The sequence below is a fragment of the Hylobates moloch genome, unplaced genomic scaffold (genome assembly GCF_009828535.3).
Source record: "Hylobates moloch isolate HMO894 unplaced genomic scaffold, HMol_V3 SCAFFOLD_9, whole genome shotgun sequence".
Classification (NCBI taxonomy): Eukaryota; Metazoa; Chordata; class Mammalia; order Primates; family Hylobatidae; genus Hylobates; species Hylobates moloch.
Window position 1 is genome coordinate 78,163,177 of NW_026652284.1, and position 17,224 is coordinate 78,180,400.

The 17,224-nt window shown below is 45.7% G+C and overlaps 1 protein-coding gene across 4 annotated transcripts in view; it reads left to right on the forward strand.

Annotated features, from left to right (window-relative positions):
- The window catches only part of MATN2 (matrilin 2), a 185,138-nt gene that overhangs the window by 12,663 nt on the left and 155,251 nt on the right, over positions 1-17,224 (forward strand). For all 4 annotated transcript variants that reach the window (XM_032760107.2, XM_032760106.2, XM_058444041.1 and 1 more), the window contains exon 2: positions 7,850-8,017. In XM_032760107.2, the coding sequence (XP_032615998.1) occupies positions 7,876-8,017 (142 nt within the window). In that variant the 5' untranslated portion in view covers positions 7,850-7,875. The remainder of the gene's footprint in view (positions 1-7,849; positions 8,018-17,224) is intronic.

Sequence of the window (17,224 nt, forward strand, 5' to 3'; positions counted from 1 at the left end):
TCACAGAATGATTGTGGGGATCGAATGAGATGATACTGTGCAAAATGCCCAGTTCACTGGCTGTCCCATCCAGAGACTTAATAAATATTAGTGTCCTGTCCCCTTTCTCTTGTCTGGAGATGGGGTTACCACTGGAGAGGGGATCTTGCCATCTTCTTCAGGATAGCAGGATCTTGCCAATGGTCTGGTTTAGACTGAGAAACCTGGCTCCCAGGCCATGCCTCTTATTTTATGGATGACTAGTTAAAGCCCAGAGAGTTGTTACCTAGGTGAGGTCATGCAGGTGTGCAGAACCAGGCCTCTCGTCTCAAGGCCCACACTATACAGTTCTGGCTCTGGAGGGAATTCTATTCGCCTGTGGATTTACTTGCAACAGTGATGCTTAGAAGAACCCATAGCTAAGACAGAATAATCTCCTTCTCTCTCTCTTCCCCCACCCCCTTGGCGAAGTTAAATGAAAAGACTCATTGTCCCATGGAGAAGAGAAAAATTGCTAAAACAAAAGTCAAAGCCGTTGTATTATTTTAAAATATTCTTTCCATGTTCCCAAATGCTTCATGAAATCTGTTCAGACTGAATTAACCTCTCTATTTCTCAGCACAGCAATTCTTCTCAGATGCTCAAAAATGAAAGGAACTGTTCTTAAATATCATTCCATTTTCCAGTTAGAAAAGGGTCCTGATCTTCAAATGCTGACAGCTGTAAATGCCAAACTGAGAAACAACCATTGAGATGGATACATGCACTGACTTATTTTTTTCTTGTTTCACTGCCATTGCAGTTTTTAGGAAAAAATCTATCTTGTCTGGTACTGATATTGCCACACTGATGTTATGTTGGCATCTATATAGTATCCGTTTCCCATTTCTTTATTACTTATCTTTTTTTTTTTTTTTTTTTTGAGACAGAGTCTCACTCTGTCACCCAGGCTGGAGTGCAATGGCGTGATCTTGGCTCACTGCAACCTCCGCCTCCCGGATTCAAGCAATTCTCCTGCCTCAGCCCCCCAAGTAGCTGGGATTACAGGCATGTGCCACCATGCCTGGCTAATTTGTTTGTATTTTTAGTAGAGACAGGGTTTCACAATGTTGGCCAGGCTGGTCTCAAACTTCTGACCTCAGGTGATCTGCCTGCCTCAGCTTCCCAAAGTGCTGGGATTACAGGTGTGAGCCACCATCCCTGACCCTTATTATTTGTCTTTTTTACAAGCCCACAGTTAACATCATAATTCCTTTTTAAAATTTATTATTTTTAATTTATTCTTTAAAAACATTTTATATTAAAAATATTTCTACTTAAAGGAACTTTAGAAGATTTCATGTTAGTTTTCAAGTCACTGTAAGATTTTCTTTCTTTTTTTCTTTTTTTTGAGGCAGGGTCTTACTCTGTCACCCAGGCTGGAGTGCAGTGGCAGTGATCATGGCTCACTGCAGCTTTGACCTCCTGGGCTCAAGTGATTTTCCCACCTCAGCCCCGCCCCCGAGTAGCTGTTCTAAGTTTTCTTCCTTTGTGCCACCATGCCTGGCTAATTTTTGTGTGTTTTGTAGCGATGGGATTTCTCCATGTTGCCCAGGCTGGTCTCCTGGGCAACATGACCTGCTCACCTTGACCTACCAAAGTTCTGGGATTCCGAGTATGCACCACTGTGCCGAGCTGAGGTTCCAGTTTCTTCACATCCTCACCAACACTTGGTTATGTCAGTCTTTTAAAAATTGTTTTTTAATTTTTTCGTATTCCTAGGTCACTATTATACTCTTCAATTTTATCTATTCCAGCAGATTTGTTGTGGCATCTTATTGTGCTTTTAATTTGTATTTTTCTAATGACTAAAGATGTTGAACGTGTTTTCATATGTTTATTTTTCATCTGTGTATCTTCTTTGGTGATGTGACTATTCAAATCTTTTGCACATTCTGAAGTGGGTTTATCCTCTTCTAATTGAGTGATAAGAGTTTATATAGTCCCGGCCAGGCTCTGTGGCTCACGCTTGTAATCCTAGCACTCTGAGAGGCCAAGGCAGGCAGATTGCCCAACGTCAGGAGTTTGAGACTGGCCTGGCCAACATAGTGAAACTCCATCTCTACTAAAAATACAAAAATTAGCCTGTAGTCCAAGCTACTCAGGAGGCTGAGGCAGGAGAATCGCTTGAACCCAGGAGGCGGAGGTTGCAGTGAGCCAAGATTGCGCCATTGCACTCCAGCCTGGGTGACAGAGTGAGACTCTGTCTCAAAAAGAAAAAAAAGAGTGTATATAGTCTGGATAGAAATAATCGATCAGATACATATTTTACAAATATTTTCTACTAGTCTGTGACTTGTCATGCCATTTCACTTTGTTTGTTTTGAGACAGAGTCTCATTCTGTTACCCAGGCTGGAGTACGGTGGCGTGATTATGGCTCACTGCAGCCTCGACCTCTCAGGCTCAAGCAATCCTCCAGTCTCAGCCTCCCAAGTAGCTGGGACTGCAGGTGCATGCCAACCTGCCCAGCTAATTTTTTTTTTTTTTTGAGACGAAGTCTTGCTCTGTCCCCAGGCTGGAGCATGGTGGCACGATCTTGGCTCACTGCAAGCTCTGCCTCCTGGGTTCACACCATTCTCCTGCCTCAGCCTCCTGAGTAGCTGGGACTACAGGTGCCTGCCACCACGCCTGGCTAATTTTTTGTATTTTTTTTTTTTTTGAGACGGAGTCTCGCTCTGTCACCCAGGCTGGAGTGCAGTGGCGCGATTTCGGCTCACTGCAAGCTCCGCCTCCCGGGTTCACGCCATTCTCCTGCCTCAGCTCTCCGAGTAGCTGGGACTACAGGCGCCCGCCACCACGCCCGGCTAATTTTTTTTGTATTTTTAGTAGAGACGGGGTTTCACCGTGGTCTCGATCTCCTGACCTCGTGATTCGCCCGCCTCAGCCTCTGTATTTTTAGTAGAGACGTTTTCACCATGTTAACCAGGATGGTCTCGATCCCCTGACCTCGTGATCTGCCCACCTTGGCTTCCCAAAGTGCTGGGATTACAGGCGTAAGCCACTGTGCCTGGCCTAATTTTTGTATTTTTTGTAGAGACAGGATTTTGCCATGTTGCCCTGCCTTAGCCTCCCAAAGTGCTGGGATTATGGGCGTGAGCCACTGCACCCCAGCCTTTTGCCATTGCATTTTGATAAAAAGAAAGTTTTAAATATTTTTAGATACTAATGTGTATTTAACAATTATGGGTTTGTATGTCATTTTTAGGAAAATATATGTAAGTAAACATAAAATCTGTCTAATATACATTAAGTGGCTTAATATGACAAAATTAGCAGTGTATACTTTCTTTTTTTTCTTTTCTTTTTTTTTTTTTTTGAGATGGAGTTTTGCTTTTGCTCTTGTTGCCCAGGTTGGAGTGCAATGGCGCAATCTGGGCTCATTGCAGCCTTCACCTTCCGGGTTTAATCAATTCTCCTGCCTCAGCCTCCCAAGTAGCTGGGATTACAGGCATGTACCACCATGCCCAGCTAATTTTGTATTTTTAGTAGAGACAGGATTTCGCCATGTTGATGAGGCTGGTCTTGAACTCCTGACCTCAGGTGATACACCCACCTTAGCCTCCAAAGTGCTGGGATTACAGGTTTGAGCCACTGCACCCAGTCAACAGTGTATACTGTTGATTGGTTTGATTACAGAATAATACCAAAAATAATAACAGCAACAACAGGCCGAGTGTGGTGGCTCATGCCTGTAATCCTAGCACTTTGGGAGGCTGAGGTGAGTGAGGAGTTCAAGACCAGCCTGGGCAACATGACGAAACCCCACCTCTACTAAAATACAAAAAATTGGCTGGGCATGGTGTGACGCACCTGTAGTCCCAGCTACTGGGGAGGCTGAGGCATGAGAATTGCTTGAACCCAGGAGGCGGAGGTTGCAGTGAGCCAAGATTGTGCCACTGCACTCCTGCCTGGGCGACAGCGAGACTCTGTCTCCAAACAACAACAACAACAGCAAGAAATAGCTAACATTTAAATTCAGCACTTCCTGTGTGTTTGAAGTGCTTTAAATATATCTACATATGAACTGATTCATTCTCTATAACAATTAGGTCTACTGTTATCTCCATTTTAAAGATGAGGAAACTGAGGTCAAGAGAGGGTAAGTAACCTGCTCAGGGTTGGACAGCTAGCATTATTTTGCTTTGTTTATTTTTAACTCCTCACTCTTCACCTATCCTCAGTGCCTTTTGGTTAGCAATGGTGACTTGAAAATACAAACATTTCTTGAAATCCACAGTAAACCCAAACCACATGCAATGATGTTTGTTTTTTGGAAATGATCACACACCACATCATATTCCAAGTGTTGAGTGCATATGCCTCAGAGTGGAAGTGGGCCTTGAGAGCATGTTGTATACATTTTGAAACAAGCCTGGACTTTTTATTTGCTCTGTTTGGAGAAAGGGGAATAGCAATAAAATAATAAATCACATATAAATGACGTAACACACTGAATAGTGTTTTATAAAATAAGGTGAGGGCATGATGGTGCACACCTGTAGTCCCAGCTACTCAGGAGGCTTGGGTGGGAGGATCACTGGAGTTCAGGAGTTCGAAGAGGCAGTGAGTTATTGTGCCACTGCACTCCAGCCTAGATGACAGAGTGAGACCCTGTCCTCTCACCGCTAACAAAAACCCTGAGATGATAAATAGCAAGGCAGCTTGAAAGTAAAGAGTAAGTTTAGGATTTGAGAAAGGGGAAAGATATTCTAAGTTTTCTTCCTTTGCTCAGAAGGAATCTCAGAGTTAAAGCTATGAAAAGGGACCAATGTAATTTGTAAAGAGTTTAAATAGGCTGGGTGTGTTGGCTCACATCTGTAGTCTCAGCTCCTTGGGAGGCTGAAGTGGGGGGATCCCTTGAGCCTGGGAGGTTGAGGCTCCCGTGAGCCATGATCACACCACTGCATTCTAGCCTGGGTGAGAGAGTGAGACCTTGTCTCAAAAAGAGTTTAAATGGTTTAAAAAGGGGGGTGAGGAGAGTAGTTATTTGTAATGAGCTAGTGCAAGGGTCCTCAATCCCCCCGGAATCAGTCTATGGTCTGTTAGGAACCAGGCCGCACAGCAGGAGGTGAGCAGTGGGCAAGCTCAGCTTCATCTGTATTTACAGCCGCTCCCCATCGCCTGCGTTACCACCTGAGCTCTGCCTCCTCTCAGATCACCAGCACCGTTAGATCCATTAGATTCTTTTTTTTAATTGCTGCTGCACAAATTAAGGCATTAGATTCTCATAGGAACATGAACCCTATTGTGAACTGCACACTCCTTATGAGAATCTAATGCCTGATGAACTGTCACTGTCTCCTGTCACCCCCAGATGAGAACATCTAGTTGCAGGAAAACAAGCTCAGGGCTCCCACCGACTCCTACATTATGTTGAGCTGTATAATTATTTCATTATATATTGCAAGGTAATAATAATAGAAATAAAGTGCACAATAAATGTAATGCACTTGAATCATCCCAAAACCACCCCCACAGCTGGGTCTGTGGAAAAATTGTCTTCCACGATATTGGTCCCTGATGCCAAAAAGATTGGGGACCACTGAGCTAGTGGGTTCTGGAACTTCACCTCTTATTAGCGATGTAACCTTGGGCAAGTTACTTCTCTGAGTTACTCTATAAATTAAATCACTTAATACGTTGAAGGCACTTGGCCCAGTGCCTGGCACATAGGAGATGCTGAATAAACATTCACTATTTTTAATATAATCTTAATGCATAGTAAAATTATATTGAAAAGAGTGAGCTAGTTCAATACAGCAAATGTGAAAAACTGGACTCTGAAGGTTGACAGGCCCAGGTGCATTCCCAGGTCAATTCCTGGAAGCAGTTTGCTGAACAAACAGTTCGCTGAAATAGCGAGGTTTTTTTTTTTAAGTTTTGAAACATGGTCCCTGCCCCACCCCTGCCCAGTCCCTGCCTCTGACAAAGAAAGAACTATGGCGTTTCATGACTTGATTTCTGGGGATTTTCCTTTCAGTTTTCTACTAATCAATGCATTGGAAAATTGACCTGCTAGTCCTGGGTTTGAATTTGTTTTACTTTTTTTTTTTTTTTTTGAGATAGGGTCTCACTCTGTCACCCAGGCTGGAGTGTAGTGGTGCAGTCTCTGATCACTGCAGTCCTGGGTTCAAGCAATTCTTGTGCCTCAGCCTCCTAAGTAGCTGGGACTGCAGGCATGAGTCACCACACCTGGCTAATTTTTTTTTTTTTTTTTTTTTGAGACGGAGTCTCGCTCTGGAGTGCAGTGGCGCAATCTCGGCTCACTGCAAGCTCCGCCTCCTGGGTTCATGCCATTCTCCTGCCTCAGCCTCTCCGAGTAGCTGGGACTACAGGCGCCCGCCACCACGCCCGGCTAATTTTTTTGTATTTTTAGTAGAGGCGGGGTTTCACCATGGTCTCGATCTCCTGACCTCGTGATCCGCCTGCCTCAGCCTCCCAAAGTGCTGGGATTACAAGCATGAGCCACAGCGCCCGGCTCCGGCTAATTTTTGTATTTTTAGTAGAGACTGGGTTTTGCCGTGTTGGCCAGGCTGGTCTCAAACTCTTGGCCTTAAGTGATCTGCCCACCTTGGCCTCCCAAAGTGCTGGGATTACAGGTGTGCGTCACCACACCTGGACTTTTTTAACTTTTTAAATAAATTTAAAAAAGTTTTTTTGTAGAAACGAGGCCTTGCTGTGTGGACCAGGCTGGTTTCAAACTTCTGGCATCAAGCAATCCTTCTGTCTAGGCCTCCTAAAGCGCTAGGATTACAGACATGAGCCATGGCACCTAGATATGACCCTGGGTTTGAATTCTGGCTCTGATACTTGCTAACTGTGTGTGACCTTGGGCAGGTCACTGACCCTTCCTGAGCCTTATGGGAATGTGGGAATAATATTAGGTAATTAGCAAGTTAATATAGGTAAAGAATTTAGAATAGGGCCTGGCACACGGCCTCAGTCTAGTACCAGAGTCCAGGCCCATAACCACTATGCCAACACTCTTGTAATAAATCTATGTGGGAGACAGGGAGGCTGGGAGGCTGGCTATGTGATGCTACTTTATGTCAACTACACATGAGTTTTATATGTATAATTTATATAAACTAATTGATGCCATCTACTATTATTAGACTGAATGAATATTGTTACTTGGAACTCTCAGATATATAATAGCTTTTTTTTGTTCAAATCCAAAATGTAAAACGTAACTATGAGTAATTGATAAAGAACTTAACTGATAAGAAACTTCAGAATATGCCGGGCGCGGTGGCTCACGCCTGTAATCCCAGCACTTTGGGAGGCCGAGGCGGGTGGATCACGAGGTCAGGAGATCGAGACCATCCTGGCTAACACGGTGAAAACCCGTCTCTACTAAAAATACAAAAAATTAGCCGGGCGCGATGGCGGGTGCCTGTAGTCCCAGCTACTTGGGAGGCTGAGGCGGGAGAATGGCGCGAACCCGGGAGGCGGAGCTTGCAGTGAGCCGAGATCGCGCCACTGCACTCCAGCCTGGGCGACAGAGTGAGACTCCGTCTCAAAAACAAAAAACAAAAAACAAAAACAAAACGAAACTTCAGGATAGATTTTTCTCAAGTTTTCCATTCAGTCTTACAGTGATTAAAGTGATGAAAAATTCCAACTATGCATGCTCTGCTCAGAGTGTCCAAGAAGAGCCTACCAACGGGGGCTACTTAAGCTCTCAAAGGCGAAACACACAAACGGCATTTTGAGTACAAGTGGCCTGTTTGAACTTTGAAAAGGCGGGGCAGCGGGCCTGCAGCTCCTGGAGTTCAGGGAGACCCGGAAATCTCACCCTGCCCCCTTCTCGTGTTGTGTTTGTCACAGCCTTGCCCCTCTTGCTCGTCTTGAAAATGGAAAAGATGCTCGCAGGCTGCTTTCTGCTGATCCTCGGACAGCTCCTCCTCCTCCCTGCCGAGGCCAGGGAGCGGCCACGTGGGAGGTCCATCTCTAGAGGCAGACACGCTCGGACCCACCCGCAGACGGCCCTTCTGGGTGAGTGGTGGTGCACACCCCCAAAAGCGGGCAGGTGGGGGTGGTTCGGGGAGGGCTCAGGGACAGGGATTGGTGACTATTTGGGAAGCTCTCCTTTCCCTGGGTCCTCGTTGGATGTGCTAGGCCTGGGGTCCTCACTGGTGGTGAATGCATCCAGAGTTGAGGACGTGGTTGCACACGAGTTTTCAAAATAAACTTTTCTTTGAAGCCTTTAATTGAATCTGAGGCTCATGGCTTTTCTCCAATATTCAGGGCAAGATTTCTCATCTGAAAATGTCCTTGTTGTTGGACCTATCTGGGCAGAAGTGTTATGAAAATTTTTTATTGGGTTTGCCCTGCTAGATCTGTTAATAATGCTTCCCTGCATGGCAGCAGGGAAGAAAGAGCTGGCCCAGAAGAGAGGTGGGGACATTGTGAGCTGAATCGAGGTAGTAGGAATGGAAAATGCCAGGGGTCTATTCATCTGATCCAGCGAACATGTTTCCTAGAGAAAGGAAATGTCATGAAAACACGCAGAAAACATGTAAATCAGCTAATTCTAAACAAGGGCCTTGGTAAGCCTGGCATGTGGAGGTTATAGGAAGGTTGGGCAGTGCCAAGAGAATGAGTTTTGGCATTGACCTGGGTTCAAGTCCTGCCGCTGCTACTTTCCAGATGTGATATAACCTCCCCGAGGCTATAGATGTGATATAACGTAGGTGATATAACCTCCCTGAGGCTCAGTTTTATCATCTGTAAAATGGAAATGTGAATGCCAACCTTGGAACATTTCTGTAAGGAATAAATGAGGTAATATACATAAATTCTAGGTACACAGTAAGTAAAAGCTTTACCACAACTATCATTCTATTAAGTTCTTTGAAACTGTATTTGACATTTATACCTTGTTGGCCAGCCACTCGAATCTGACCCCCTGCAAAGGCTACTAAGAGAACTGCCCAGCGACCTGGTAGCCTCAGCGGCGTCGAAATTACAATCAGGGACCACAGGGACCTAAAGAGCCCTGTTTTCAGAAGTCAGAATCTTTACTGATGTTAACTAAATGAGGACCCCAGTGATAGGTCTTCCAGGTTCCTGAAAGTCCTTGTTTCCATAGTGATGTAAACAACACTTTTGCAAATGTGAAAAGGAGTGGGAAGTGTTTAGTATGTTAATTGAAACGTTTTAAAAAACAAATTCCAAGATGATAAACAACCTCTCTCTCTCTCTCTCTCTCTCTCTATATATATATATATATATATATAAAACTGACGATGTGCACAATCTCGGCTCATTGCAACCTCCGCCTCCTGGGTTCAAGCACATCTCCACCACAGCCTCTTGAGTAGCTGGGTTTACAGGGGCACAAAACCACGCCCAGCTAATTTTTGTATTTTTAGTAGAGATGGGGTTTCGCCATGTTGGCCAGGCTGGTCTCAAACTCTTGGCCTCAAGTGATCTGCCATCTCGACCTCCCAAAGTGCTGGGATTACAGACATGAGCCACTACGCATGGCCAAGTTACCTGATTTCTGGATCACCAGCAGTAACTGCACAGTTGGGTTTCTGATGGGGCTGGTCTCAGGAAAAGCCACCACACACTTGCCTGGAAAAGCACACTGCTTCTCTGGGCTCCAAGTCTCTCTCTCCCTCCCTTCCTCCCTCTGATACACACACACAGACCGCATCACCCCCACCTTCCCTGGTTGTCAGCATTCACTGTTGTCCTCCTTTGCCTAGAAGCCCATTTTGCTAAAGGCACCAACCCTGCATGCAGCATTGAGTCCTTCTTCTCATTTTCCAAGAGAATGTGTCAGAGACAAAGAGGAGGATGGGACACAACCTATCTTTCCCACCCCAAGACTGGAAGTGGGCATGGATATTTTCACTCCATGAGCTGTGCAAGTGGCTGCTCCCAGATATACTGGAGGGCTGCTTAGCTTATGAAAATGGTGGAGTGGGCTGGACATGGTGGCTCACGCCTGTAATCCCAGCACTTTGGGAGGGAGGCCGAGGTGGGCGGATCACAAGGTCAGGAGTTCGAGACCAGCCTGACCAACATGGTGAAACCCCGTCTCTACTAAAAATACAAAAATTAGCTGGGCATGGTGGCGGGTGCCTGTAATCCCAGCTACTCTGGAGGCTGAGGCAGGAGAATCACTTGAACCCGGGAAGTGGAGGTTGCAGTGAGCCAAGATCGTGCCACTGCACTCTAGCCTGGGCGACAGAGTGAGACTCTGTCTCAAAAAAAAAAAAAAAAAAAAAAGAAAGAAAAGAAAATGGTGGAGTGACAATCATGAAACCAGAAGGCAAACACTATAGCTGTGGCCTGGATTCTCAAGTCCAATCTGCTTTTTTTTTTCTCATTTTGATGGGGAACAAAAATGGAAAAGCATGCTCATTGGTAGTCCTTGCCCAGAGGGTATGACCTTCTCTTCATTCTTAGAATAATGTAGTGTTTTGTATTTTATGCATGTTTGCTTCTCTTGGCTCTTGGACTATTTGTTAAGAATATGGCCCAGGCCACATTTCACTTTTTAGTGGCAAATCATTTTGGCTGAAGTTATGGCATCCACTGGCATGATGGATTTTACTGGTTATTTGCTTGCAAGTATGTTCCTGAAAGTTTAACAGAATAGAAACAGTAGAATTGTTTCTTAGGTTAATTTTTTTTGAACTTTCTGGGTTTTAAGAATGTTTATCTTTTATGTTTAAATTCAGGTCAGAGTCTCAGTAACAACTTGAGTCAGTTTGAAAAAATAACGCACGTATTTATCCACCCATCTTGTGAACATCTGTAGGCTGTTCACTCGGCAGCCTGTGATGTCTGTCCACATGGGCTTATCTCTTACCTCATTCATTTATCTGGAATTTCTACTCTGTGCCAGACACTGGTTGGGGGTGTGGGGGTAGTGTTTAAGATGAATAGACACCATCAGGAGGTGCATAGAGTAGTGGAAAAGACAGGCATGTGAAAAGATAATTAATTTGGTAGAATTGGTGTGCAAAAGTAGAGGCATAGCTACATTATAGCTCAACTCTGCCTGCTGAGCAGAGTTCTCAAGCCTCAAGTAAGGCAGTGGTTCTCAAGCTTTGGTCTCAGGATCCTTCCTTTTACGCTAAAAATTATTTTTATTATTTTATTTTATTTTATTTTATTTTGAGACAGGGTCTCACTGTCTCCCAGGCTGGAGTGCAGTGGCATGATCATGGCTCGCTGCAGCCTTGACCTCTTGTGCTTAAGCAATCCTCCAACCTCAGCATCTCAAGTAGCTGGGACTACAGGCACATGCCACTACACCTGGCTAATTTTTGTATTTTTTGTAGAGACAGGGTTTTGCCATGTTGTCTAGGCTGATCTCGAACTCCTGGGCTCAAGCGATCCTCCCCCGTCAGTCTCCCAAAGTGCTGGGATTCTAGGCGTGAGCCACTGTGCCCAGCCAAAAATTATTAAGGATCCCAAATAACTTTTGTTTGTTTGTTTTTTAAGAATCCTGAGGACACTCAAGGGAGCTTTTGTTTATGTGGGTTAGATCTATTGGTATCTACTCTATCAGAAATTTAAAAATAACAATAATAAAATCAGAATATGTTAACAAACTCTATATGTATAAAAAAACTATATTTCCTGGCCAGGTGCAGTGGCTCATGCCTGTAATTCCAGTACTTTGGGAGGTCGAGGTGGGAGGATCACTTGAGCCCAGGAGTTTGAGACCAGTCTGGGCAACATAGGGATACGTTGTCTCTACAAAAATAAAAAAATTAGGTGTGCACGGTGGCTCATGCCTGTAATCCCAGCACTTTGGGAGGCCGAGGTGGGCAGATCACTTGAGGTCAGGAGTTTGAGACCAGCCTGGCCAATACGGTGAAAAACTGTCTCTACTAAAAATACAAAAATTAGCCTGGTTTGGTGGTGTGCACCTGTAATCCCAGCTACTCCGGAGGCTGAGGCAGGAGAATCACTTGACCCCGTGAGGCGGAGGTTGCAGTGAGCCGAGATCACACCACTGCACTTCAGCCTGGGTGACAAGAGGGAAACTGTCTCAAAAAAAAAAAAAAAAAAGAAAGAAAGAAAAAATTAGCCGGGTGTGGTGGTACACACCTATAGTCCCAGCTAATTGAAATGCTTAGGCTGCAGGATCACTTGAGCCCCAGAGGTCGAGGCTGCATGAGTGAGCCGTGATGGTGCCACTGCACTCCAGCCTGGGTGACAGAGTGAGACCCTGTCTCAAAAAAAAAAAAAAAAAAAAAAAAAAAAAGAAGAGTGGCACTGTTTTACAGTTTTGCAAATCTTGTAACGGTCTGGCTTCGTAGAAGACAGCTAGATTGTCATTTCTTGACCATTCAATCTGCCATGAAATGTTTTCATTAGATTATATGAAAATGCATGGATATGTACTTGGAAAAGAGAAGAGCATTTAAATAGCCTTTTCATATAATTGTGAATGTTCTTTGATACTACACCAAAACTTGACAGAGTAGTTTCTTAAAGGTTAGTTGCAATGTGAAATCTAAAATCAGATCAATAAACTTTTTGTTCTCTATATACCCACAAGAGAATGAGAGTATGAAAGGCAAACATTCATGTTATTATGGAAATAGTTCTGACCTCATGGATCCTCTGAAAAGGCCTCAGGACCCCTAGAATTCCCCAAACCACACTTGAGAATAGCTGGTTTTAAGGGAATCGTTCCCGGTGAAGGTCCTGACCACAGAGAGCCCTGTGGAACAGCAGGTGGCAGAGGCATGAGGATGGAGTGTGGCAGTGGGGCTCCAACGTGGCGCTGGGTCTGCCAGACAGGTGGTCTGAGCTGGAGATAAGCCAGCAATCATTTAGGACCTCGAGGGCTCCAAGGAAGATTTTGAGCTTCATTTTGGAGCTATGGAGGGGTTTAAGCAGTCAATAGTGGGTGTCGCTTTGTCTTTGCACCCACTGTACTCTCTGGACAGACTTGACCTTCCTGGGTTGTGGCAAAGAGCAAGGATCTAAATAGCGGGCTGCAACAGGAGAAGCAACGAGTGCCTGCTTTAGCCCAAAGGCCCCTCCAGGCCCCTCCAGGCCACAACGCTGGCAGGTAGAGTCAGAGAATCTGACTGTGCTGTACCCAGAACCCTTTGGACTTCAGATTCTTCCCCTTGACCAGCCTTATCAGCGGCACCCATCCCCTTCCACACTCCTCCCTAGGCCCTCCTCAAGGGGGCGCTAACTGGAAGTCATGCTGCCCCACTGCTAATGGCTGCCTGCTTCGTTTGTGCACACTTTTCCTCTTTGTTACACCACTTTCCTATGAGGAGGTGGACCTGTCTCCACAACAACCAGTGGGGTACATCAGCCTTTTTGGAAACCTTAACCCTCCTTGCCCAAACTCCCAGAGTATTCTTATTTTTGAGCTTTTGTGTCACCAGGTGAGTGTGGTGGGGAATCTCGGTCCTACCTGCCTCCGGTTCAAGTGTTTCCTGCCTCGCCTCAAGGTACTGGTTACAGGTGCCTGCCACCAGCCTGTAATTTTTGTTTTTTTTTTTTTTTTTTTTTTTTTTTTTTTTTTTCCCAGGTGAGTGCAGTGACTCGGATGAAATCCGCCTCCGGTTCAACCTTTCTCGCCCTCGCCTCCAGATAGTGGTTACAGGTCCACCCGCCAGTCTGTAATTTTTTTTTTTTTTTTTTTTTTTTTTTGAGACTGAGTTTGTCTGTCACCCGTCTCCTGCCTCAGCCTCCCGAGTAGCTGGGACTACAGGCGCCTGCCGCCGCGCCCGGCTAATTTTTTTTTTGTATTTTTAGTAGAGACGGGGTTTTCACCGTGTTAGCCAGGATGGTCTCGATCTCCTGACCTCGTGATCCGCCCGTCTCGGCCTCCCAAAGTGCTGGGATTACAGGCGTGAGCCACAGCGCCCGGCCTAATTTTTGTATTTTTAGTAGAGACAGGGTTTCACCATGTTGGCCAGGATAGTGTGGATCTCTTGACTTCGTGATCCGCCTGCCTCGGCCTCCCAAAGTGCTGGGATTACTGGCGTGAGCCGCCGCACCAGGCCCCCAGTGTATTCTTGATTCTCCCCACTCCACAAACTACTCTACAGTCAGCCAGCTTGTGGTCTCTGGTGGTGGTCTGTCTTATGAGGTCTTGTTGACATATGCATTCTTTTCTAAATTTACCAAACTGGCTCATTTTATTTCTGCTGACTAAACTTGAAAGCCTTTTCTTTTCCTATTATAGACTCCCCTTTGGATCAATACTACACACTCAGAAGTTATGTTTGTGTTTTAAGAGAGCATTTTGTGGCAATATGGCGTCAATTCTAGAAGTGGGAGACAAAGATTTAAAAGGAAGTTGGCCCTGCAGTCTGGTCAGGGGATGGTAGGGCCTGAGCTCCCTCCCACCCCACACCCCACCACACACACTGCTGGAAGAATTCCAGAGGTGTTCCAGGGTAGACACCACAGCATTTAGTAAAGTTTACACATAATAGTTAATTTACTACTTAAAAGCTAATGAAGAAAATCTAATTCACCTTTTTTTTTTTTTTTTTAAGACAGGATCTTATTCTGTTGCCCAGGCTGGAGTGCAGTGGCACTATCATAGCTCACTGCAGCCTGAGCTCAAGCGATCCTCTCAACTCAGCTTCCCAACTAACTGGGAGTACAATCATGCACTACTATGCCCAACTAATTGTTTAATTTTTTTGTAGAGACAAGATCTTACTATGTTGCACAGACTGGTTTCAAATTCTTGGCCTCATGCAATCCTCCTGCCTTGGCCTCCCAAACTGTTGGGATTACAAGTGTGAACCATTGCTCCTGGCAGAATTCACCTTACACAGCCCCAAATTCTGCTCTTGGGGAATCACAGTGTATTAAGAGACACTTATTTTCATTTTTTGCATGTATCTCTAAACCTGACCTCAAAATATTCGTAAAATTGCAATATGTTTCATATAATGAGCTGAAACCTCCTAAGTGAGCAATGTGAAGTTGTTGGCTGCCTGGAGAATTAAATGTAAGCATGGCCTGCTCTGTGTTGCTAATGGAAATTTTTACCTAGGTTGATATTTATTAACCTTTTTTTTTTTTTTTTGAGACAGAGTCTTGCTCTGTCACCCAGGCTGGAGTGCAGTGGTGTGATCTTGGCTCACTGCAACCTCCGCCTCCCGGGTTCAAGCAATTCTTCTGCCTTGGCCTCCCGAGTAGCTGAGATTGCAGGCGCCTGCCACCACACCCGGCTAATTTTTGTATTTTTAGTAGAGACGGGGTTTCACCATGTTGGCCAGGTTGGTCTCAAATTCCTGACCTCATGTGATCTGCCCACCTAGGCCTCACAAAATGCTGGAATTACAGGCATGAGCCACCGTGTCTGGCTCCAACCTACATTTTTAAGGCTTAGCTGCCACTGAATGGATTTCTACATCCCAAAACAATACCTTTAATTGACTTTTTTTTTTTTTTTGAGACGGAGTCTCGCTCTTTCACCCAGGCTGGAGTGCAGTGGCGCGATCTCGGCTCACTGCAGGCTCCGCCCCCCGGGGTTCACGCCATTCTCCTGCCTCAGCCTCCCGCGTAGCTGGGACTACAGGCGCCTGCCACCTCGCCTGGCTAATTTTTTTTGTATTTTTAGTAGAGACGGGGTTTCACCGTGTTAGCCAGGATGGTCTCGATCTCCTGACCTCGTGATCTGCCCGCCTCGGCCTCCCAAAGTGCTGGGATTACAGGCATGAGCCACCGCGCCCGGCCCTTTAATTGGCTTTTATTGGCCTCCTCTGTGAAGGAGGGAAAGCAGATGCCAGAAGCCATGAGAGGCTCTGGCTCTCCGACCAACCCGTGGAAGCCACTAGTCTTAAATTTCCTGAAGCCATTTTGCCATGATTAAAACTTTTGTCTCCTTCCCTGAGCTTTCCAGAGCTTTGTCCATCCTCTTCCTTCTACCTGGAATATCCTTCCCCAGACAAAACCCATTCTCATCCAGGGCCAGGTCAAATGCCGCCTCCTCCCTCTCCAGGCAAGACCTCCATTGAGGGACCACACACATTGCAGGTCCTGTGCCAAAGTGCCAACCCTCTCTGCCTTACATTCCAAGGGGTAATAGTGATACTTACCTCAGAGGGATTCACATTTTAGCTATTTTTGCACTTGTCTCATTTTACTACTAGACTGTCTCTTCAAGATAGGGACTGAATATTTTTCATTTCTCATAGCACCTATGAAAGCCAACTCTCATTTACTGAGCCCCTGCTGTGGGTTGGGATGTGTTATCTCACCTAATCCATAGCAGGAGCAAACACTGCAAGGTAATTATTGTTACATTCTATTTTCAGACAAGGAAGCTGAGGCTCAGATAGGTTAAGCAGTTTTGGCAAATTTGTCAAGACTTCTGCAAACCTAGACAGAAAAGCTGCTCTAGCCCAGCCCCTTTATGGAAAGGATGCATGGCTTAGGGGCAGATATGCCTTGGAGCAAAGAGAAAGACACCCGTACTCTTGAATGTACTATTTTAGCCCCTGCTTGCTCCTTGACCCAGAGTTTTTGTGTAGACCATAGAATGCCCTGCCCATCTGTATTTGGAGGTGCTGCTGCAGCCGGTCACATCTGGGTTCTACTGACCTCCAGCCCTGGCTGTGGTCCTGCCCAGGGCTCAGTGTGTATTGAACAAGTAAGTGAATGAGACATGCAGAAGGCTGATTTCGTCCTTATTTGAATGATTTCAATCTTGATTAAACTTCTTAGCAAGAGGTTATTTTCTTCTCCTGGACCTCGGTTCATTCATCTCTAAAAGAAGGAGGTTGAGGTCAATGATCTCTCAGGTCTCATCTAGGATGTGGTAATGTCACCAATTCCCCTGACATCCCTTCTGTGTGGGAACCCTGATGAAATCTGTAGCTTTCCCTCACTGTAGCCAGGTAGGAAAGCCAAGGAGGAACCATATTCTGGAAGCCAAGGAAGGGGAAGTTTTGAGACACAGGGTGGTCAGTAGGATCAGGCAGGACAACAGGGATGGGGCAGTGGGATCAGGTAACACAGCAGGGCTGGGCAGTGGGTTCAGGCAGAACAGTGGGCTGAGCAGGGGATCAGGCAACACAGCAAGGTTAGGCAGTGGGATCAGGTAATGCAGGGCTAGGCAGTGGGATCAGGCAACACAACAGGGCTAGGCAGTGGGATCAGGTGACACAGCAGGGCTGGGCAGTAGGATCAGGCAACACAGCAGGTCTGGGCAGTAGGATCAGGCAACACAGCAGGGCTAGG